Consider the following 24994-nt stretch of genomic DNA (forward strand, 5'->3'; position numbering starts at 1 on the left):
AAAAAGCCTCTTGGTGAAAGTAAAAGAGGAGAGTGAAAAAGTTGGCTTAAAGCTCAACATTCAGAAAACAAAGATCATGGCATCTGGTCCCATCACTTCACGGGAAATAGATGGGGAAACAGTGGAAACAGTGTCAGACTTTATTTTTGGGGGCTCCAAAATCACTGCAGATGGTGATTGCAGCCATGAAATTAAAAACCGCTTACTCCTTGGAAGGAAAGTTATGACCAACCTAGACAGCATATTGAAAAGCAGAGACATTACTTTGCCGACAAAGGTCCATCTAGTCAAGGCTATGGTTTTTCCAGTGGTCATGCATGGATGTGAGAGTTGGACTGTGAAGAAAGCTGAGTGCTGAAGAATTGATGCTTTTGAACTGTGGTGTTGGAGAAGACTCTTGAGAGTCCCTTGGACTGCAAGGAGATCCAACCAGTCCATCCTAAAGGAGATCAGTCCTGGGTGTTCTTTGGAAGGACTGATGCTGAAGCTGAAACTCCAATACTTTGGCCACCTCATGCAAAGAGTTGACTCATTGGAAAAGACTCTGATGCTGGGAGGGATTGGGGGCAGGAAGAGAAGGGGATGTCAGAGAATGAGATGGCTGGATGGCATCACTGACTCAATGGACCTGAGTTTGGGTGAACTCTGGAAGTTGGTGATGGACAAGGAGGCCTGGTGTGCTGCGATTCATGGGTCGCAAAGAGTTGGACACAACTGAGCGACTGAACTGAACTGAGGAAGTATATATTTAAGTAGAATGTTAAACTTTTTAAAGAGGAAGAGTTGGTTTATTTTATATTGGCCATATTTATTAAGTGAAGTCCAAGTCCGTGTAGCAAATAAAATGGAGCAGTAGAGTGAGATGAAATTAACAGAGTTAACTTGTTAATAATGTGATTTCTTTCCATGTTTCAATTTTTGCTGGAACTCAAATATTTTATAGAATAGTATATCTTACAAACAACATTAGGATTTTAATTTGCAACATAAAAGGAAATATATGTGCTTTCACAATGTATATCAATCTGATTTATCAGCAATAACAACTTGAAGAAATGCTTGTCTGTATGCTGTCCTGTGTTAGATGTATTAAGTCGCAAATAGTGTCATGTCCACATTACAGTTTTTGAGGTAACACTAAAAGTAAGTAGGTAATATAGAGAAAAAGGAAATCAATAAATTTTCAGCAATTTGAAAATCAGACTTCCAAATGGAACTCAGACACGAATTCTACTCAAATACCTTGTTACTTTGAAAATAACATTAACAAAAGCCAATATTAAATATTGCAAATAGGAATATAAACTTGTTTTATGATTGATATAAAGACTAGTATACAAACATCCCATCAAAACAGTAGAGAAAAAATCGGTAATTTTAAGAGTAATATTTAAATACGGAAAGATAGAAAAAATCTAAAACTTTTAAAGTCCATTAGGAACTATACAAACCCTAAATATACAAAATAGGCCAATACAAATCATTCTAGTAAAGATTGGGTGTCACAACTTGAGTAGTATTGATTCTGCAATATTTTAATTAAATTTGATACATTTTATTAAAAATTTAATTATATATTTGATTAGAGATAAGGAATATAATGAGTCGTTGAAATTGGGAAATATTTAACGAATGTAAGGTAAATAAAGCATAACAAAGTAAAATAACTCCCCTTTCCTCCACATGATGGCGCTGGAAACCGCAAGTTTAGTTTTTTGTTTTTTTTTTTTAACAACAAAGGAATACAGCGAGTTTATTTTCCTGAGAAAGGAAAAGAGCCACTCCATTTTTTCACTCTGCTGCTGAAGCATAAAAGGTGAGCAAATACAAAATTGTATAAAATTGGTAACTAAATTTCCAAGAGTTATATGGTAGTGCAATAGGTATTTGAAAGTTGATACAAATTTGCGATGGTATATTCTCAGAGAAAAAGTCCAGGATCTCAGCGTCTGCTGCTATCAATTCTGCTCCTCGTAGCCTGGGAGTCGGGGAGCGGCCAGGTCCACTACTCGGTTTCTGAGGAGGCCAAACACGGCGCCTTCGTGGGCCGCATCGCCCAGGACCTGGGACTGGAGCTGGCAGAGCTGGTGCCTCGCCTCTTTCGGACTGCATCCAAAGGCCGCAGAGACCTTCTGGAGGTAAATCTGCAGAATGGTATTTTGTTTGTGAATTCTCGGATCGACCGGGAGGAGCTGTGCGGGCGGAGAGCGGAATGCAGCATCCACCTGGAGGTGATCGTGGACCGGCCGCTGCAGGTGTTCCATGTGGAGGTGGAGGTGAAGGACATTAACGACAATCCGCCAAGGTTCTTCCGACAAGAACAAACACTATTTATACTAGAGTCAAGAAGAGCGGATTCCCGGTTTCCGCTAGAGGGCGCGTCTGATATGGATATCGGAAGAAACGCAGAATTGAGATACAAGTTACAAGCAAATGAGTATTTTGACTTGGATGTTAAAACAAACGAAGAGGAAACAAACTTTTTAGAGCTAGTTTTGAAGAAACCAGTAGATAGGGAGGAAACGCAAGAACATCGTTTATTGCTGATTGCAATTGATGGAGGAAAACCTGAACTAACAGGTACAGTTCAGTTATTGATCAATGTTTTGGATGCGAATGATAATGCTCCAGAATTTGATAAATCAATTTATAATGTCAGATTACTGGAAAATGCACCGAATGGGACACTAGTTATTAAACTGAACGCCTCAGATGCAGATGAGGGTATTAATAAGGAAATAATGTATCTCTTTAACAACCTTGTTCTTGACAATGTAAAATCCAAATTTGCGATCAATTCTAATAGTGGGGAAATAACAGTTACAGGAAAACTGGACTACGAAGACTGTAATTTATATGAAATTAACATTGATGCGGTTGATAAAAGTTCATTCCCATTAACTGGACACTGCAAAGTAATAGTGAAACTGCTGGATGAAAATGATAATATCCCAGAGATGGTCATAACCTCCCTATCTCTGCCTGTGCAAGAGGACGCTCCACTGGGCACCGTCATTGCCCTGATCAGTCTATCAGACCTCGACTCTGGTGCCAATGGACAGGTCACCTGCTCTGTGACGCCTGACGTTCCTTTCAAGCTGGTGTCCACTTTCAAAAATTACTATTCATTGGTGCTGGACAGCAACTTGGATCGTGAGCTCTTGGCGAACTATGATGTGGTACTGACTGCTAGAGATGGGGGCTTGCCTGCCTTGTCCACCACGACCAGCGTGTCCGTGGAGGTAGCCGACGTGAACGACAATGTGCCTGCCTTCACGCAGCCAGAGTATACCGTATTCGTGAAGGAGAACAACCCGCCCGGCTGCCACATCTTCACCGTGTCGGCGCGAGACGCGGACGCGCAGGAGAACGCCCTGGTGTCCTACTCGCTGGTGGAGCGGCGGGTGGGCGAGCGCGCGCTGTCGAGCTACGTGTCGGTGCACGCGGAGAGCGGCAAGGTGTACGCGCTGCAGCCGCTGGACCACGAGGAGCTGGAGCTGCTGCAGTTCCAGGTGAGCGCGCGCGACGCGGGCGTGCCGCCCCTGGGCAGCAACGTGACCCTGCAGGTGTTCGTGCTGGACGAGAACGACAATGCGCCCGCGCTGCTGCCGCCCGGGCCAGGCGGAGGACCCAGCGCGCTGAGCCAGGTGGTGGCGCGGTCGGTGGGCGCGGGCCACGTGGTGGCGAAGGTGCGCGCGGTGGACGCCGACTCGGGCTACAACGCGTGGCTGTCGTACGAGCTGCAGCCGGCCGCGGGTGGCGCGAGCAGCCCGTTCCGCGTGGGGCTGTACACCGGCGAGATCAGCACGACGCGCGCCCTGGACGAGGCGGACGCGCCGCGCCAGCGCCTGCTGGTGCTGGTGAAAGACCACGGCGAGCCGGCGCTGACGGCCACGGCCACCGTGCTGCTGTCGCTGGAGGACAGCGGCCAGGCGCCCAAGGCCTCTTCGCGGGCATTGTCTGTTGCAGCTGGCGCAGAGACGGCGTTAGTGGATGTGAACGTGTACCTGATCATCGCCATCTGCGCGGTGTCCAGCCTGTTTGTGCTCACGCTGCTGCTGTACACGGCGCTGCGGTGCTCGGCCCCGCCCAGCGAGGGCGCGTGTGGACCCGGGAAGCCCAGGCTGGTGTGCTCCAGCGCGGTGGAGAGCTGGTCTTACTCTCAGGAGAGGCGACAGAGGGTGTGCTCTGGGGAGGGGCCGCCCAAGACCGACCTCATGGCCTTCAGTCCTAGCCTGCCTCAGGGTCCCATCTCTACTGACACGGTGAGTCTCAAAAACCTTATAGAAAATTTTCGTTATGTGCTGCTGCTGCTAAGTCGCTTTAGTCGTGTCCGACTCTGTGCGACCCCATAGATGGCAGCCCACCAGGGTCCCGCGTCCCTGGGATTCTCCAGGAGAGAGTACTGGAGTGGGTTGCCATTGCCTTCTCCAGATTTTCGTTATGTATTTAATATTAAATATTTAATATCCTTTATCTTCTCTTTTCATTTTTAAAGCATGGCTTTATAAGTAGTTATTGTATCCTTTTAGATATAAATTCTCTTGGTACTAATTAATTTCTCTATACTTACAGTTATGCTTAAAATTTACTTTGTTGAAGACAACTGCTTTGCACTATAGTGTTTATTTCAGTAACAATGCCCTTTTTATGGGGATTAAGGCTTGAGTTAATGAACTGGTTTTCAGTTCACCATAGAAAATGTTTCCAGAATTAAATTTTTAATGAACATTTCAATTTTCAAATTTTAATAAGTTTTATAGGAAGATACTTGTAAGATACATTTTTGGTGTTACCATTTATGGTCAAAGTCGAGTTCTGTAACTACATAGAAATATTGTAACACATTGTGTCAACTTGCCATTTTTTCCTCCACTGACTATCCATTATTTGGTTTTGTTTGTTTGCTTGATTTTGTTTGTTTGCGGTGGGTCTTCTTTGCTGCCTTTGGCCTTTCTCTAGTTTCTGAGAGTGCTATCTTCTGGTTGTGGTGCACAGGCTTCTCACTGCTATGGCTTCTCTTGTTGTGAAGCACAGGTTTTAGGGTGTGCCAGCCTTAGTAGTTGCTACGAGAGAGCTGTTTAGCCTGGGTTCAGTAGTCATGGCCCACAGGCTTACTTGCTCCAGGGCATGTGGGATCTTCCCCATACAGGGATGGAACCTGTGTCCTCTCCATTGGCACGTGGGTTCTTAACCACTAGACCACCAGGGAAGCCCCTATTTGAGTATTTTTGTTCAGTTCAGTTCAGTCGCTCAGTCGTGTCCAACTCTTTGTGACCCCATGAATTGCAGCACGCCAGGCCTCCCTGTCCATCACCAACTCCCGGAGTTCACTCAGACTCACATCCATTTAGTCGGTGATGCAATCCAGCCATCTCATCCTCTGTCGTCCCCTTTTCCTCCTGCCCCCAGTCCCTCCCAGCATCAGAGTCTTTTCCAATGAGTCAACTCTTCGCATGAGGTGGCCAAAGTACTGGAGTTTCAGCTTTAGCATCATTCCTTCCAAAGAACACCCAGGACTGATCTCCTTTAGAATGGACTAGTTGGATCTCCTTGCAGTCCAAGGGACTCTCAAGAGTCTTCTCCAACAACACAGTTCAAAAGCATCAATTCTTTGGCACTCAGCTTTCTCTCACATCTCAGTCCAACTCTCACATCCATACATGACCACTGGAAAAACCATAGCCTTGACTAGATGGACCTTTGTTGGCAAAGTAATGTCTCTGCTTTTGAATATGTTATCTAGGTTGGTCATAACTTTCCTTCTAAGGAGTAAGCGTCTTTTAATTTCATGGCTGCAATCACCATCTGCAGTGATTTTGGAGCCCCCAAAAATAAAGTCTAACACTGTTTACACTGTTTCCGCATCTATTTCCCATGTGTGTGATGGGACCAGATGCCATAATCTTCGTTTTCTGAATGTTGAGCTTTAAGCCAACTTTTTCACTCTCCTCTTTCACTTTCATCAAGAGGCTTTTTAGCTCCTCTTCACTTTCTGCCATAAGGGTGGTGTCATCTGCATATCTGAGGTTATTGATATTTCTCCCAGCAATCTTGATTGCAGCTTGTGCTTCTTCCAGCCCAGCGTTTCTCATGATGTACTCTGCATAGAAGCTAAATAAGCACAGTGACAGTACACAAATTGAATTAATTTTTCCAGGAATATTTGTGCATTGAATGACTCTTTGAAGTCTTGTTTAAATGTTAGCCTTTGCATCCTCATGGTGAGTTTGATATTTATAATTTAAAAATTTTAGCTCTAGTGGCTTAATTTTATTCATTTTTTATTATAAAATATATTTTATGATTTAAAATATTTTAAAATGTGTCCATTCCACCTCCAGCATCAAGCCACTTAATCAGTTCAGTTCAATTCAGTCGCTCAGTTGTGTCTGACTCTTTGTGACCCCGTGGACTACAGCACGCCAGGCCTCTCTGTCCATCACCAACTCCTGGAGTCCACTCAAACTCATGTCCATCGAGTTCATGAGGCCATCCAACCATCTCATCCTCTGTCTTCCCCTTCTCCTCCTGCCCTCAATCTTTCCCAGCATGAGGGTCTTTTCCAATGAGTCAGTTCTTCTCATCAGGTGGCCAAAGTATTGGAGTTTCAGCTTCAACATCAGTCCTTCCAATGAATATTCAGGATTGATTTCCTTTAGGATGGACTGGTTTGATCTCCTTGCAGTCCAAGGGCCTCTCAAGAGTCTTCTCCACCACCATAGTTCACAAGCATCAATTCTTCAGTGCTCAGCTTTCTTTATAGTTCAATTCTCACATCCATACATGACTACTGGAAAAACCATAGCTTTGACTTGTTGACAAAGTAATGTTTCTGCTTTTTAACATGCTGTCTTTGTTGGTCGTAGCTTTTCTTCCAAGGAGCAAGTGTCTTTTCATTTCATGGCTGTAGTTACCATCTGCAGTGATTTTGGAGTCCTCCAAAATAAAGTCTCTCATTGTTTCCATTGTTTACGGATCATATACTGTTGAAGCCTTGTTTGGAGAATTTTGCATATTACTTTGCTAGGGTGTGAGATGAGTGCAATTGTGCAGTAGTTTGAACATTTTTTGGCATTGCCTTTCTTTGGGATTGGAACGAAAACCGACCTTTTGACCACTGCTGAGTTTTCCAAATTTGCTGGCATATTGAGTGCAGCACTTTCTCAGCATCATCTTTTAGGATTTAAAATTGCTCAACTGAAATTCCATCACCTCCACTAGCTTTGTTCATAGTGATGCTTCCCAAAGCCCACTTGACTTCACATTGCCAGATGTCTGGCTCTAGTCCAGTGATCACACCAGCGTGGTTATCTGGGTCATGAAGATCTTTTTTTGTATATTTCTTCTGTATATTCTTGCCACCTCTTAATATCTTTTTCTTCTGTTAGATCCATAGCATTTCTGTCCTTTATTGTGCCCATCTTTGCATGAAATGTTCCCTTGGTATCTCTTTTTCCTGAAAAGATTTCTAGTCTTTCCCTTTCTGTTGTTTTCCTTTATTTCTTGGCATTGATCATTGAGGAAGGCTTTCTTATCTCTCCTTGCTGTTGTTTGGAACTCTGCATTCAGCTGTTTTTATCATTCCTTTTCCCCTTTTCCTTCAGTTTCTCTTCTTTTCTTAGCTATTTGTAAGGCCTCCCCAGACAATCATTTTTCCTTTTTGCATTTCTTTTTCTTCAGGATGGTCTTGATCACTGCCTCCCGTACAATATCATGAACCTCCATCCATAGTTCTTCAGGCACTCTATCAGATCTAATCCCTTGAATCTATATGTCACTTCTACTGTATACTCATAAGGGATTTGATTTAGGTCATACCTGAATGGTCTAGTGGTTTTCCTTACTTTCTTCAATTTAAGTCTGAATTTTGCGATAAAGAGTTCATGATCTGAGCTACAGTCAGCTCCTGGCCTTGTTTTTGCTGACTATATATAGCTTCCTCATCTTCGGCTGCAAAGAATATAATCAATTTGATTTCAGTATTGACCATCTGGTGATGTCCATGAGTAAAGTCTTCTCTTGTGTTGTTGGAAGAGGGTGTTTGCTATGACCAGTGTATTCTCTTGGAAAAACTCTTTTGTTAGCCTTTGCCATTCTTCATTTTGTACTCCAAGGCCAAATTTGCCTGTTACTCTAGGTATCTCTTGACCTCCTACTTTTGCATTCCAGTCCCCTATGATGAAAAGGGCATATTTTTTGTGTGTTAATTCTAGAAGGTCTTGTAGGTCTTCATAGAACCAATCAACTTCAGCTTCTTCAGCATTACTGGTTGGGACATAGACTTGGATTACTGTGATATTGAATGGTTTGCCTTGGAAATGAACAGAGATCATTTGGTGGTTTTTGAAGTTGCACCCAAGTATTGTATTTCTGACTCTCTTGTTGACTATGAGGGCTACTCCATTTCTTCTAAGGGATTCTTGCCCACAGTAGTAGATATAATGGTCATCTGAGTTAAATTCACCCATTCCAGTCCATTTTAGTTCACTGATTCCTAAAATGTCTGTGTACACTCTAGCCATCTCCTGTTTGATCACTTCCAATTTACCTTGATTCATGGACCTAACATTCCAGGTTCCTATGCAATATTGTACTTTACAGGATCAGACTTTACTTCTATTACCAGTCAAATCCACCCCTGGGCATTGTTTTTGCTTTGGCTCCATCTCTTCATTTTTTCTGGAGTTATTTCTTCACTCTTCTCTAGTAGTGTTTTGGGCACCTACTGACCTGGGGAGTTTATCTTTCAGTGTCATATCTTTTTGCCTTTTCATATTGTTCATGGGGTTCTCAAGGCAAGAATACTGAAGTGGTTTGCCATTCCCTTCTCCAGTGGACCACATTTTGTCAGAATTCTCCACCATATACCTGCTCAAATATTTCAAATGTTCTAATTTCTTGGTTATTCTCCTAGAGAATTTTTTATATACAAATAAACTCTCTTCTCCCACTTTAAAACATAATGTTTGTATTGATTTTCCTTTCCTCATCCATTTAATATAGTTTGTCTATTACTTAAGGAGATTTTTCATTCTTTTTTCTAGTCCATGTTGTCCCATTTTGCAGCTGTATCATAATTCCCAACACCAATGTTAAGTGGAGGGATGATTAATTATTCTCTTATTTTTTATTCTTCAATTCACAAGTTATTATATTGGTGAGAAATAATTGTGAATTTTCACCGCTGGGAAAATCTTAACTTTCTTTTTGGTTAGAAGACATTTGCTTTTATTGTTGCCTTTTGTTTTTAGATTAAAAAATACTGTATGATATAAACATCCCTCCCTCTTGAGTTTATTGTTTACTAATACTTTTTTTTTTTTACAACAAAGCCATACATTTTATCTGCTATAGGCAATAGTGCTCTTCAGATCAAATACAGAGAACTATTTTTCTACACTTTTTGAAAAAACAGTATGAGCTTAGGCAGTAATAAATATTCCACATTTCATATGACAAAGTGCCAATTTCCCTTTTTATTGCTTTTTCTATTTCTATATATTCTCACATATATTTAATTCTTAAATATATTTATAACATTATTTAAACATTTCTAACACCTCATTACTTTTGGGAAGTCCTATAAATGGAGAAGGCATTCTCACCATTGTGTGAATTTGTAGTTACCAGTTGTCAGCTTTTTAAAAATCAAGTTAATTCAGTTTTGAAATATAAACTCTTTGATTTATAACTAAAATTTTTCTTTGCTGGGGAGGAAGCTGTTAATAAACTTCTTTTTTTCTGTACATAATCTTTTTCCTTGACTAGATGAACTATTTGAGTTAATAACTGAACAAAAATGTAAGATATTTCTTAGAGGAGACCAGTATTTCCCTTTTCCAAATTAATTTATTTTGCATATATGATTTCAGTAACATTGTATAATTTTCTACCTGGAGCCAATAAATAGAATTATTGCTACTCTTCCAATTAATCAGATTATATTAGCAACCTTCTGGAAATTGCTAGGAACTTCAATAGAAAGAGAAAGTTGATACTTTAACTATGTTAAAAGTTGATATTCAAAGAGACTCTTCATTTAGGGCAGCAATTTATGAAATACCTTAACCATTATAGAAAACTTTCAACTAACAAGACTATATGGCAATATAGATTTTGTCAAGGCTTATCTTCCTGTAAGCAAGGGAACTTTTGCTTGGGGGACTTGCTTAGTATTGGTTAGCTAAAATGAACTCATAACTTACTACAAATAATTGTAATAGAAATTGTATAGTCAGTGATAAGGACTACTACTTATCAGGATAAATATTAGATATAGGATATTTTATATAATTTATGTAAGGTGTTCTCATGTTGGGGGTATTTTGTATTATAGTTGTCTGTGAGGATTATACAAGTACATCAGAATTCTGGAGAAGGGTGAGTGTTGGTGTGTGTTTATTTGAAAAATCTTTTTATGACTTCCATTGTATCATTTAGAGAAAGAGTTTAATTATCTACAGTTGATGACAGTAAGGATGAATTCATGATAAAATTGACGTTTTGGCATGATTTTGATATGAGTGGAGCATTTTTTACAGGTAAAGGTGGAGATAATTTTAAAAAATTGAACAAGGATTTTATTGAGGAAGAAGGCAAGTAAGTGATCTATGTTGTCTGCAAAATAGAGATAATATTGGAAAATAGTTAAAAATAACACCAGAAATGTTGGCTTGTGATCACATCTCAGGTCACATAGAAGTGGTTCTAACATCTTGGAATTTATTTGTTTAGTGCAATCCAATAAAAGCTGTACCCATGAAGATAAATATGGTGGTATGTGAAAAGACAGATGGGCTATAGGCCAACTTTGAATAGGACAAGTAGGGGACATGGAGTAATAAAAAAAATCCATAGAGGTGACATGTAAAATGTTAATGCCATTAAATAAAAGGTGAATTTAAGGGTTTGAATTTGGGGAGTATTAACAATTTATCTTCATAACCTTTAAATTGTAATCAAATTATTTTCTGGGAGTTATTAGCATGTATAGGTAAAAATGATTATCACAACCATTGAAAAGAGGAAGGAAGATGTGAATTGGGGAATGTCTTCAATAAAAGTCTTGTTTAAAATGTTGGAAGTGGATAAGAGCATTTTAATGAAACCATGTAAGAGCTTGAAGTCAAAAGAAAAGGATAAGGTCATTTAGGAGCAGCTGAAGGATCAAAGCACAAAGCACAATAGGTAGAAATTCCACAAGATTTTGCAGTGATGGAGAAGTATGCAAAAGAAAATGTTTTGAGGGGGAGACCTAATAGAAGCTGTAGAGAAATTAAGAAATGCTGTAAAGATTATGTTCCCAAATTTTCATCCTCTGTTATCAAATAAAAGGAACATTATTAGGAGCAGTTGATGTTCATTGAACAAAGAATGAACTTTGATCATCTATAAGGTCTTTAAAATTTGGGTAAAATTTGTTACTTTAAAATTATACTTTTTTATCAGAGCAAAATCTAATAGCATATCTTGTGACAGAAATATATGCACATGTTCTCTACACAAAATATGGAGGATAATTTGCACTTCTAATTCCCACTTAAACTTTCTAAACTGGTTGATACCGTTTTTACATTACTAGAAGGAAAGTTGTTTCACTCTGAATATTCTGAACCCTTACTCTAAAGTAATAAGACAGATGAGATATTTACAAACATGAGATTTACTATAAAAGTAAGGCAAAAGACATATGTATGTATAATATATATAGCATGAATTTATTTCTTACCCTTTGGAGCCACATGATGTCGCTGTCTACCATGAATACACTAGCTGCTATTCAAGTCCATTCCTCCCATTATTGCATCCTTCCAAGAGTGCTGAATGATGGCAGTCGCAGAAGAATTGAATTAACAGACTCGGGATCATACAATGTTTCATCTTAATGCCTAGACAAGATTTCCTGATGGAAATAAACCAGCAGGTATTTGAAATGGTTATTACACCTGAAGGTCGACTGAGATCCCGGTGTTTGTTGGTCTCGTTTCTTCTTCTTGCAGCCTGGGAAGCAGGGAACGGCCAGGTCCACTACTCGGTCCCGGAGGAGGCCAAACACGGCACCTTTGTGGGTCGCATTGCCCAGGACCTGGGACTGGAGCTGGCGGAACTGGTTCCCCGCCTGTTTCGGGTGGCATCCAAAGGCCGCGGGGACCTTCTGGAGGTAAATCTGCAGAATGGCATTTTGTTTGTGAATTCTCGGATCGACCGGGAAGAGCTGTGCGGACGGAGCGCGGAATGCAGCATCCACCTGGAGGTGATCGTGGACCGACCGCTGCAGGTGTTCCATGTGGAGGTGGAGGTTAAAGACATTAACGACAATCCTCCTGTGTTCCCGGTAAAGGAACAAAGAGTGTTGATTTACGAATCTAGGCTGCCAGATTCTTTGTTTCCACTAGAGGGCGCATCGGATGCAGATGTGGGGTCAAATTCTATCTTAACCTACAGACTCACTTCCAACGAAAATTTCGCACTGGATGTGAAAACAAACAGTGATGACAGTACACAAATTGGGCTCGTGTTAAGGAAATCCTTGGACAGAGAGGAAGTGCCCGAACATAACTTACTCCTCATGGCCACTGACCAAGGCAAACCTGAGCTCACTGGCACTGTTCAGCTGCTGATTACCGTACTGGATGTGAATGACAATGCTCCCAATTTTGGACAATCTGAATATGAAGTAAAGATCTTTGAAAACTCAGATAACGGAACAATCGTTATCCGAGTGAATGCTTCTGATAGGGATGAAGGAGCGAATGGGGAAATATCATATTCTTTTAATAATCTTGTTCCAGCCACTGTTAGTAACCAGTTTAGAATAGATGCGAATACTGGCGAAATAGTTATTCAAGGGAACTTAGATTATGAAAATATGAATTTATACAAAATCCGTATTGAAGCGACGGACAAAGGCCACCCTCCCATGGCTGGTCATTGCACCGTTTTAGTGAAAGTCTTGGATAAAAATGATAATGTCCCTCAGATTGCATTGACTTCCTTATCCTTGCCCGTCCAAGAGGATGCTCAATTCGGTACTGTCATAGCCCTAATTAGCGTGTCCGATCTGGACTCAGGTCCCAATGGGCAGGTGACCTGCTCTCTGACGCCCTATGTTCCCTTCAAACTGGTGTCCACCTTCAAGAATTACTATTCACTAGTGCTGGATAGCACCTTGGACCGAGAAAACGTGGCTAACTATGAAGTGGTTGTGACCGCAAGGGACGGGGGTTCGCCTTCGCTGTCGGCAACGGCCAGCGTGTCCGTGGAGGTGGCCGACGTGAACGACAACGCGCCCGCGTTCGCGCAGCCCGAGTACACGGTGTTCGTGAAGGAGAACAACCCGCCCGGCTGCCACATCTTCACGGTCTCGGCGCGGGACGCGGACGCGCAGGAGAACGCCCTGGTGTCCTACTCGCTGGTGGAGCGGCGGGTGGGCGAGCGCGCGCTGTCGAGCTACGTGTCGGTGCACGCGGAGAGCGGCAAGGTGTACGCGCTGCAGCCGCTGGACCACGAGGAGCTGGAGCTGCTGCAGTTCCAGGTGAGCGCGCGCGACGCGGGCGTGCCGCCCCTGGGCAGCAACGTGACTCTGCAGGTATTCGTGCTGGACGAGAACGACAACGCGCCCGCGCTGCTGCCGCCCGGGCCAGGCGGAGGACCCAGCGCGCTGAGCCAGGTGGTGTCGAGGTCCGTGGGCGCGGGCCACGTGGTGGCGAAGGTGCGCGCGGTGGACGCCGACTCGGGCTACAACGCGTGGCTGTCTTACGAGCTGCAGCCGGCGGCGGGTGGCACGAGCAGCCCGTTCCGCGTGGGGCTGTACACCGGCGAGATCAGCACGACGCGCGCCCTGGACGAGGCGGACGCGCCGCGCCAGCGCCTGCTGGTGCTGGTGAAGGACCACGGCGAGCCGGCGCTGACGGCCACGGCCACCGTGCTGCTGTCGCTGGAGGACAGCGGCCAGGCACCCAAGGCCTCTTCGCGGGCATTGTCTGGTGCAGCTGGCGCAGAGACGGCGTTAGTGGATGTGAACGTGTACCTGATCATCGCCATCTGCGCGGTGTCCAGCCTGTTTGTGCTCACGCTGCTGCTGTACACGGCGCTGCGGTGCTGGGCGCCGCCCAGCGAGGGCGCGTGCGGGCCCGTGAAGCCCAGGCTGGTGTGCTCTAGCGCGGTGGGGAGCTGGTCTTTCTCTCAGCAGAAGCAGCAGAGGGTGTGCTCTGGGGAGGGGCCGCCCAAGACCGACCTCATGGCCTTCAGTCCCAGCCTACCAGCCTGTCCAGTAGTGGCGGATATCGGCGAGCATCAGGATTTAAAGGATGATAGTCTTTCCAAAGTAAGTCTGAGTTTTCATAATTAACAGTTGATTTTTAAAAATGTTTTCATTATTTTCCTTGGGTTTATGTTTAAATTTTCCTATTTCAACAAATTGAGTAATTTTGCATTATATACATCTTTTCTTCTTCGTTAATTATTATAATCTCTTTGTTTTTTTAAACTTGAGTAGAGTGGAATCAGACATTATTAAAACATCATTCTACACGTCAAGATTTTTGTCGCAATACTCAAAATTTCCTTAATCATTTGTGATACATTTAAAATATACATTGGTAGTATTTTTCCTTATTAATTTTGTAGACTTTGATTACTTTGCATTTGAACTTCAGGAGAGTTATTTCACCGTCATTTTATTTCAACATCACTTTATTATAGTTCTATCCTTCAGCCTCCTTCTTCCTTCCTTTCCTTCTTCTTCTCTGTCTCTCTTTTCTTTGATGCTTCTGCTTGGCCAACACTCTTGATTATCCACTTTGTTTAATGACTGTCTTCAACATATCTTAAATCTAGATTCCTTTTTGGGCCTGGTGATTCCAAGAGTCCAAGAGTCTGTAGTGCTCATTTACTATTGGCCTTTTAAACTATTTAGAGACAAAGTACATTATAATAGTTATCCGGATAACTATTATTCTTCTTTTAAAATTTTTGTTTATTTATTGCTTTGCTGGATCTTCATTACTGTGTGGGGTTTTCTCTAGTTTTGGGGAGCAAGGGCAACTCTCTAGATGTGGAGCATGGGCTTCTCATTGTAAAGGCTTCTCTTTTTGCAGATCACAGGTTCTAGAGCTGGTGGGCTCAGTATTTGCAGCTCCTGGACTCTAGTGCACAGGCTCAATAGTTGTGGTTCATGGGCTTAATTGCTCTGGGCATGTGGGATCTTCCTGGATCAAGGATCAAACCCATGTCTCCTGCATTAGCAGGCAGATTCTTTACCTCTGAGCCTCCAGTGAGGCCCAGAATACTTCTGATTGGGATGAAAAAGTGAATGGGGAAATTTCACACTCTTTCAACTACCATGTGATACACTTGTTATTGCTCAGCTTATCAGGGATCCAAATATTTGACAATAATTCAATAGAATGTGGACTTTGACCAAGTAAATTCATGTAAAATGTGCATTGAGTTCTCAGACACTGAAAACCCCTTATTTATGTTTGACTTTTATTTGGTAGGCTCCTTTTCATGGAGAGTTTATTTCTTCTGATTTAATGCTTTCATTATTCATTCTGTATTATGATTTAAAGTATTCACCATTTCTCTACATGCAAGGAATGGATAGTAGTGTAAGTTTTGAAAATGATGCTGTGCCAAGAATCATTGAGTTAACAAGACCCAGCCCCTGGCTTCGAGAAGTTGGTAGAAAAATAGAGATATCTGTCATACATAAATATGATCATCTTAGAAGGCTGAATATTATAACAGGTACAAGAAATGTAAATCACTGTGAGTGGATTGAACAGAAATAACTGCCTATTTTTCTTTTTGAAGAAGCCCTTCAAGAGGTATGATATTTTTAGCGGTTTGTAAATGGAAAAGTTTCCTTTGAGAGAATACTGAGTATAATAGGTATTCTTGGGAACAGAAGAACTTAATGAAATGAGTACATACAAAATCCCAAGTGTGCCTGGACACAGAGAATAGTCTGTTTTGGTTAAAACATATGGTTCCCATAGGAAAGAGTATGCGATAAAGCAGGAAAAGTAATGTGAGAAAAATTTCTTGGGTAATTTGAGTACTTCACTAAGAAGTTTTGACTCACCTCTTGTTATTTGAAAGCTATCAAAAATGTGAATCAATAGGAATAAAAGGTGTTTTTCACTAAGATGACTGCCAGGATTAACAGAAGGATAAAGGAGTTGTGACAAGATGACACAATAAGAAGCTATTGCAATAATTCAGGACAGCAACAATATTTAAAACCCATTTAGGCACAGGTAAAACTTGGAAAGCATTAGAATACAGATGTTAATTATTTTATTTGCATTGGGAACATAGGGGTGAAATATTTTTAAAAAACACCTCACTCTGTTAAGTAGAAGTAAAGAGGATAAAACACCGCAAGCTTGATTAAAAGTCCGCTTTTTTAAGAATGTGGATTATTTCCTTATATTCCTTGCCTCCCCAAACAAACAACCTTTCTAAGTTTTTCCTCCATTAGATTCTTGAGATCCTGGGTCCCTAGAGTGACCAGGAATTTTCTTAAAATAAATTGAAATTTATTTCAGAAAAATTGAATTTTCTGAACTGTAAACTAGGGATTTTAAAATTTAGTATTGCTAACATAATTCAATTTGTCACTAATATTTTTATCCTAATTTTAAACGTTTTGTAAAGAACATATTTTCAAGGCATGAGGAAACCACAATTATGGTCATATTAAATATTAAGCACATAAGTCTTCTAATACAGCCTTAAGCAAGCATGAGAAATATGGTCCTACGCTTTAAGAAAAATAAAGAAAAATTCAGAGTTTGAAATAAAACCTCGTGTCCTAATAATACAAAGCTGATTTTTTAATTCGTACTTACTATTTGGGCCACATGATGTCGCTCTTTACTGTGAAATTCTCTCAATTGAAGACAGAATTAAGTCACATTGGAAAGAGTCTCCACTCTGTTTTAATATTCGGAGGTTGAACAATCGCGAACACATCATGAAAATAAAGAGGGGATAAGAAGATTCCTCTAAATTTTGGAACAAGATACACTGATTGGAAGAAAATCCCAACAATTTGAGATGTACTCAAATCTAGGTGACTTGGGGAACCGGCAGCTATTGCTATTTTTTATAATGCTCTCGATCTGGAAGACAGCAAGTGGCCAGGTCCGCTACTCGATCTTGGAAGAGGCCAGACACGGCACCTTCGTGGGCCACATTGCCCAGGACCTCGGGCTGGAGCTGGCAGAGCTGGTGCCGCGCCTGTTCCGGGTGGCCTCCAAAGACCTCGGGGACCTTCTGGAGGTAAATCTACAGAATGGCATTTTGTTTGTGAATTCTCGGATCGACCGTGAGGAGCTGTGCGGGCGGAGCGCGGAGTGCAGCATCCACTTGGAGGTGATCGTGGACCGGCCGCTGCAGGTGTTCCACGTGGAGGTGGAGGTGAAGGACATTAACGACAATCCTCCTGTGTTCCAGGGGACACAAAAGAATCTGTTTATCGCGGAATCCAGGCCGCTTGACTCTCGGTTTCCACTAGAGGGCGCCTCAGACGCAGATATCGGGGAGAACGCTCTGTTGACTTACAGGCTGAGCTCCACTGAGTATTTCTCTTTGGAGGTACCAACCACCGACCAACAGGTAAAACCTCTCAGTCTTGTATTACGCAAACCTTTAGATAGGGAAGAGTCTCCGGAACTTCATTTAGTGCTCACGGCCACTGACAGAGGCAAACCTGAGCTGACTGGCACCGTTCAGTTACTCATCAACGTGCTAGACGCCAATGACAACGCTCCAGTTTTTGATAGAACACTCTATGCTGTGAAATTAGCAGAAAACGTCCCTAATGGAACGTTGGTAATTAAACTTAACGCCTCAGATTTAGACGAAGGCTTGAATGCGGATATTATTTATTCATTCTCTAGTGACGCTTCTCCTGATATAAATTTTAAGTTCTACATAGACCCTGTAAGTGGGGAAATTACAGTTGCAGGACATATCGATTTTGAAGAAAGAAAAACCTACAAAATCCGAGTAGAGGCGACTGATAAAGGCTACCTATCCCTGACTGGTCACTGTACAGTTCTTGTGGAAGTTTTGGACGCTAATGACAATCCTCCAGTGTTGACTGTCACTTCCCTGTCCCTTCCTATCTCAGAGAATGCTCAGCCAGGCACAGTCATCACCTTGATTAACGTATCTGACCGAGATTCTGGAGCAAATGGACAGGTGACCTGTTCTCTGACGCCTCATGTCCCCTTCAAGCTAGTGTCCACCTTCAAGAATTACTATTCGCTCGTCCTGGACAGTGCCTTGGATCGTGAGAGCGTAGCGAACTATGAAGTAGTGGTGACTGCGAGGGATGGGGGCTCGCCTTCGCTGTCGACCACGGCCAGCGTGTCCGTGGAGGTGGCCGACGTGAACGACAACGCGCCCGCGTTCCCGCAGCCCGAGTACACGGTGTTCGTGAAGGAGAACAACCCGCCCGGCTGCCACATCTTCACCGTGTCGGCGCGAGACGCGGACGCGCAGGAGAACGCCCTGGTGTCCTACTCGCTGGTGGAGCGGCGGGTGGGCGAGCGCGCGCTGTCGAGCTACGTGTCGGTGCACGCGGAGAGCGGCAAGGTGTACGCGCTGCAGCCGCTGGACCACGAGGAGCTGGAGCTGCTGCAGTTCCAGGTGAGCGCGCGCGACGCGGGCGTGCCGCCCCTGGGCAGCAACGTGACCCTGCAGGTGTTCGTGCTGGATGAGAACGACAACGCGCCCGCGCTGCTGCCGCCCGGGCCAGGCGGAGGACCCAGCGCGGTGAGCCAGGTGGTGTCGAGGTCCGTGGGCGCGGGCCACGTGGTGGCGAAGGTGCGCGCGGTGGACGCCGACTCGGGCTACAACGCGTGGCTGTCTTACGAGCTGCAGCCGGCGGCGGGTGGCACGAGCAGCCCGTTCCGCGTGGGGCTGTACACCGGCGAGATCAGCACGACGCGCGCCCTGGACGAGGCGGACGCGCCCCGTCAGCGCCTGCTGGTGCTGGTGAAGGACCACGGCGAGCCGGCGCTGACGGCCACGGCCACCGTGCTGCTGTCGCTGGAGGACAGCGGCCAGGCGCCCAAGGCCTCTTCGCGGGCATTGTCTGGTGCAGCTGGCGCAGAGACGGCATTAGTGGATGTGAACGTGTACCTGATCATCGCCATCTGCGCGGTGTCCAGCCTGTTGGTGCTCACGCTGATGCTGTACACAGCGCTGCGGTGCTCGGCCCCGCCCAGGGAGGGCGCGTGCGGGCCCGTGAAGCCCAGGCTGGTGTGCTCCAGCGAGGTGGAAAGCTGGTCTTACTTGCAGGAGAGGCGACAGAGGGTGTGCTCTGGGGAGGGGCCACCCAAGACCGACCTCATGGCCTTCAGCCCCAGCCTGCCTCCATTCCCAGGTGCTGAAGCCATAGGCAAACAGCAAGACCTAGATCATTGCACGGAAGTAAGTCTTTTACATTTATATTATAATTATTTACAATGAGATTTCATAATTACTTTAAAGCTATTTCATATATTTTCTTTTTAAAATGTATTGCAAATTTCACTGTTTTATATTTAAACATTATTGTGGTTTATAAATATCTACAATTAATCATTAGTTTCCCCAGATTTATTGAGAAATAGTTGTTGTATAACATTCCCCATAAGGGGTAACAGATGATAATTTTATATACATGTATACAGTGAATTTAGTTGCAGTTTCTCAGTACTATCAGACATTATTAACTATTTCTACAAGTTAGATTTCTCATCAAATTAAAATTTTCCTTGGATGAATTTCTTATTGGATATGATTTTATCCTTTGCAATACCTCACTTTATGAACACTAAGAACATCCAGTGTACATGTATTCCTCCACATAGCGTTTATTTTTCATGATTACATGATATGTGTACTTTTTAACCTTCACATGGTATGTTTTGATAATACTGAAGTATTGTTTGGTGATTAGTTTTAATTTACTCACTTAAGATCAGAGTCCATACATTTCATTTCATTTTCTTCTCCTTCTTACTGTTGGTATATAGATATACAGATATATCTACAACTTTATATGAACTATTTCAACCCGGGTCTCTGATATTTGGGTTTATTCTTTACTGTCTGAGCCACCAGGGAAGCCTTTTTTTATATAGAGTTTCTCTATTGGCATATCAAGCAGTTTAGTTATGTTTTTTTTCAGTTGCTAAGTCATGTGCAACTCTGCAACCTCATGAATTGCAGCACAGCAGGCTTCCCTGTCCTTCAGCATCTCTGGGAGTTTGCTCTAACTCATGTCCATTGAGTCAGTGATGCTATCCAACCATCTCATACTTTGTTGTCCCTTTCTCCTCTTGCCCTCAATCTTTCCCAGCATCAGGGTCTTTTCTAATGAGTCAGCTCTTTGGCTCTTTGCATCAGGTGCCCAAATATTGGAGCTTCAACATCAGTCCTTCCAATGAATATTCAGGGTTTATTTCCTGTAGGAAACTGATTTGATCTCCTTGCTGTCTAAGGGATTCTCAAGTTTTCTCTAGCACCACAATTTGAAAGCCTCAATTCTTCCACATTCAGCCTTCTTCATGGTCCAACTCTCACATGCATACATGACTACTGAGAAAACCATAGCTTTGATTATCTGGACCTTTGTTGGCAAAGTGACATCTTTGCTTTTTAATAACTGTCTAGCTTTGTAATAGCTTTCCTTCCAAGGAGCAAGCATCTTTTAGTTTAATGGCTGCAGTCACCATCCACAGTGATTTTGGAGCCCAGGAAAATAAAATCTGTCACTATTTCCACATGACTATTTGCCATGAAGTGATGGAACAGGATGCCATAATCTTAGTTTTTTGAATGTTGAGTTTTAAGCCAGGCTTTTCACTCTCCACTTCCACCCTCATCAAGAGGCTCTTTAGTTCCTCTTTGCTTTCTGCCATTAGAGTAATGTCATCTGCATATCTGACTTTAGTTATAAAGAATAATAATTTCTTCTCAAAATTTAAATGTTTTCATCCTATTTTTATTATAGACCAGAAGTTGTAAAAATAGGTAATAAAAAACAGGAATAATAAAAATAGGACCTATCAGGTTATTCCTTGGAGGTCCAATGTTTAGAACTCAGTGCTTTCACTACTGGAGACCAAAGTTTGTCAATCCCTAATAGGAGGAATGAGACTCTGCAAACTACTCAGCCAAACAAAGAAAAAACCCCAAAAGAGAAAATACACAAAAAACTCACCATACAAAATCCTGTCAATACAATATCAAATAGATCATTTTACCATTTCAAGATATATACTTTATTATCAGATAATTTTTATCATGTCAATCATTTAATATGTTTTGAGGATGTAAATATAGTAAATAATTGCATTTAGACTGATAAAATCTACTTAACTCCAATTATTAATATTGAATAAAATACTATCAGCCCTTTGTAGATGAGTTGGAGTAGTGTGGGAAAATATTTTGCATTGATTTTTATTTTATATATGACTTAGAAAAATATTTTGAATAGAAGAAGTATGTATTAATACCATTCTTGGTGACCAAATGACAAGTTTATAAATTTTCATTACATAGAACATGCAGATGTTGCTGCTGCTGCTGCAAAGTCGCTTCAGTCATGTCTGACTCTGTGCGATCCCATAGACAGCAGCCCACCAGGCTCCCCCGTCTCTGGGATTCTCCAGGCAAGAACACTGGAGTGGATTGCCATTTCCTTCTCCAATGCATGAAAGTGAAAAGTGAAAGTGAAGTCACTCAGTCATGTATGACTCTTAGCGATCCCATGGACTGCAGCCTACCAGGCTCCTGGCCATGGGATTTTCCAGGCGAGAGTACTGGAGTGGGGTGCCATTGCCTTCTCCAATGCAGATGTTAGGACCCATTAATTCAAATAAAGCTTTTTAGTGTTATAGAGTAAAATTTTGAAAGTCCAAGAAAGTTTATTAGTTTGCCATTTCATGTTTTCATTATTTTGCTTCTTCTTGTCTTTTAAAAATATTTTTTCTTATAACTCTTTGACCTGCCTTGATGTTAATCAGACAGCCATAGATTTTGAGCATCTTCCTTTGAAGAAAATGGTGGAATTTAGTGAAATAGAACGAAGGGTTTCTGGTATTCTCAATTCTTATAACTTGTTGTTAACATATTTCTTCATCTTATTATCAGTTATGGTCAGCAATATAATAATTTGTGACCTCATGTTATTTCCTTTGATCAATTGTAAGTAATCTAAAATCAGTGTTATCTTGCAGTTTATTTTATGTTTCTTACAATGCCATCGCTGCCTATATTTGGTTATTAAAAGTACATGACATAAAAGGAATAATTTTAATTTTAGTCTTCAACTTAAATGGCTGTGTATTGTTATATATGCTTATTTTTATTGTACTGCTTGAATCAAGTATGGAGCTTTAACCTTGTGAAAGTGATGGTGCTCTTAGATTTCCTAATCCATGCTTATCTGATTCTCAGGTATAACTTTAATCACTCAATTCTCCTCCTGTTTATTTTTTAAAAATCCCTTACTTAGAAATAAAGACTGTTTCCACCACCTACCATTTACTTGACAACTCTCATAATTTCAATCATCTTAGTTCTGTGTTCCTCCAACTCTCTAATTGGTATTTGAATTTCAGTTTGGAAGTATGCCTATCACAAAGAGGGAGTCAAAATCTACATCTGTATTTTAATACTTTTCACTATTTTATCAATGCAGAGCTTTTAGCTATTAAATATTTCTTAACTGAAAGGCACCAGAGCTCAGTTATTAAATACTGTGAACCCTGAAGCATCCTGTATCCAAATTTCATCTCTATGAATTTTTCTTCATATAATGTTTATTAAAGCATCTGTTATTTCATTTCCTTGGCTTCACATCCTATGAATGATGAATGAGTTCTATTGTATAGAATTTTTGTATCAAGTAAATATTTTAAAAATTGCTTGTAAAACTATGGCAAGTACTATGTGCATAAGACAATTTGATTACTATTATTCAAAAGAGCACAAGGAGTTCATATTTGGAAATGGAAAAACTAAAATATTTGAAAGTCATTATGACCTTCCATATTACTCTTATGTAAAAATCATCTTTGTGAGGTTATTTTCAGATTAACCTAGAATGTCTCAATGCTTTGAATTCTTTGGGGTAGAATAAAAAATTCATCTAAAAATCAGTTGTTACAGGTTTTGGAAAGTTCAATTAGCACTCTGGGTATAGAAAATCTTTTTGGATCTAGAAAGTTATTTAGATAAAACCTCCTTAGGGAAAGTCTAGACTATCTTGTATGGACAGTGATGTATTTTTCCATGCTTATAAATTGCTTCAAATCAGAAGTCTGAGAATGTGTTTGAAATCTTTGTTCTTTTCCATCAGTAGTGTTTCCTTTTCCTTAAAAAGAAATACACAATATGTCTTATTGATGATTTAAAAATTAGCAGTACTTACTTCCTACTAACTAAGGAAGTAAGCCATATATAGAGAGTGTTATAGAATAACTTACATGAGTCATACAAGTTGAAAGAAGATATTAAAACAGGTATAAAAGTGGGGCTGCAGTTGAAAGAAAATCATTCCTTATTTGCATTTTTAAAGGAACACTTGGAAGGGTCATGGTGTTTTCAAATGAGTAAATTTCCCCTGAACACTTCGGTGAAGGAGAAAATTAAGCAAACTTGAAGACACCCACAGGCCTCAATTGACTGGAAACATGGAATAATCCATTTTGATGAAAACATATGGTTCACATAAAATAAAGGCAAAAAAGTGATATGAAAATATCTCTTAATTTTGAGTACTAGACTAAGTCACTTTGAATAGTAGATTAAGAAATTTGGATTCTTCAGAAGTTAGTTGGGAGCTAGCAAAAGATTTTAAGCAAAGAAGTCAACAATGTATTTCAAAAGTTTGGATGGAAAGAAAATCTAGGAAGCTACTGCAATAATCAAGGATAACAGCATTAAGTTAAAATGTTTCTTAGCTTGCTGTAGGTATATGAAAGAAAGGAAAGATATATAGAAGCATCAGTGGCACCATAAACTGATAATTTTTCCTCTACCAATTAAACTTTAAAAAAATTTTATATTGGAGTATAGTTGACTTATGCCTTTACTCTTGAGAGGCACTAAAATATAGATGCTAGTAATCTATTTGCTGTTTGAAATGAGAGTAGAATTCACAAGGGAACTTTCCTTGTTAAGTAGATACTAAGAAGGAAGAATCCCAAGCATAGCTTCAAAACCGGAAACTGGCCTAAGTACTAAAGATGAACAATAATGAAATTAAAATATATTATGAAAAGACAGAATATAAACTATATTGGGGATTTAAAAAAATATTCATAAGTCTTGGAAAAATTGAACTATATAGACATAGGCATGCAACATATTTATGGAAACAAGTTATATAATTTCTAATAAAAATATAGAATAGTATCTTGGTACACAATATAGTGAAGCAAATTCTGTTCTTATTTTACATACATTCAATTCATAAAATTACTTAAGAAAATACCCAGTTAATTGCTCAATTTCCTAAATTATTTTTTCAGACATGAGAGAGTTTCTTTCTCAACGGTAGGGTTTCCTAGAGACCCCGGAAATAGTCACCAAAATGTTATAGCCAAAACCCTAAATCTATAAATGTGGAAGATCCTGAATTACAAGACCCAAAATTACATCTCCACATTAAAATTCCTGCTTGTTCAATCATTTTTATTTTTACTTCATTTCTGTGATTATTTTAAAATTGTGTGAATGTTTTCTCAGGTGACAAAAGTTCACAATTTTGGTTTATACTAAACTTTCAGAGGTACTTAGTTTGCTAGAATGCCTCCAACAAGACACAAATACTGTTCTCTATTTCATTAAAGATTAAGAAAAAATTCAGAGAAGGAAGTAAAATTTCTCAGGATAAGGTAAAATGTTCAGCCATGGAGTATGTACTTACTTTTTGGGCCACGTGATGTCACTCTCCGCCGAGAAATTCTCTGACCCA

General features: G+C 41.2%; 3 protein-coding genes across 3 annotated transcripts; all 3 read left to right on the forward strand.

Annotated features, from left to right (window-relative positions):
* The first annotated feature begins 1775 nt into the window (after positions 1–1775).
* LOC138441607 (protocadherin alpha-5-like) lies at positions 1776–4355 on the forward strand. The gene has a single exon (XM_069592722.1). It carries the CDS (start codon positions 1911–1913, stop codon positions 4353–4355), a length of 2445 nt encoding a protein of 814 aa, XP_069448823.1. The 5' UTR covers positions 1776–1910.
* Positions 4356–11908: 7553 nt separating this feature from the next.
* LOC138441608 (protocadherin alpha-6-like) lies at positions 11909–14353 on the forward strand. The gene has a single exon (XM_069592723.1). The coding sequence runs from the start codon at positions 11909–11911 to the stop codon at positions 14351–14353; it is 2445 nt and encodes an 814-aa protein (XP_069448824.1).
* A 2658-nt stretch (positions 14354–17011) lies between these two features.
* On the forward strand, positions 17012–24798 carry LOC138441610 (protocadherin alpha-7-like). Its single transcript, XM_069592724.1, has 2 exons — positions 17012–19452; positions 24766–24798. Exons 1-2 carry the CDS (start codon positions 17068–17070, stop codon positions 24796–24798), a joined length of 2418 nt encoding a protein of 805 aa, XP_069448825.1. The 5' UTR covers positions 17012–17067.
* Positions 24799–24994: the final 196 nt, after the last annotated feature.

Source organism: Ovis canadensis, chromosome 5 (assembly GCF_042477335.2).
Source record: "Ovis canadensis isolate MfBH-ARS-UI-01 breed Bighorn chromosome 5, ARS-UI_OviCan_v2, whole genome shotgun sequence".
In the NCBI taxonomy this organism is placed as follows: domain Eukaryota; kingdom Metazoa; phylum Chordata; class Mammalia; order Artiodactyla; family Bovidae; genus Ovis; species Ovis canadensis.

Coding starts and splice junctions, on each gene's coding strand:
- LOC138441607 (XM_069592722.1), top strand. CDS start 1,911: ATGGTATATTCTCAGAGAAAAAGTCCAGGATCTCAGCGTCTGCTGCTA.
- LOC138441608 (XM_069592723.1), top strand. CDS start 11,909: ATGGAAATAAACCAGCAGGTATTTGAAATGGTTATTACACCTGAAGGT.
- LOC138441610 (XM_069592724.1), top strand. CDS start 17,068: ATGTACTCAAATCTAGGTGACTTGGGGAACCGGCAGCTATTGCTATTT. Junction 19,453..24,765: donor ACCTAGATCATTGCACGGAA/GTAAGTCTTTTA, acceptor ATGTTTTCTCAG/GTGACAAAAGTTCACAATTT.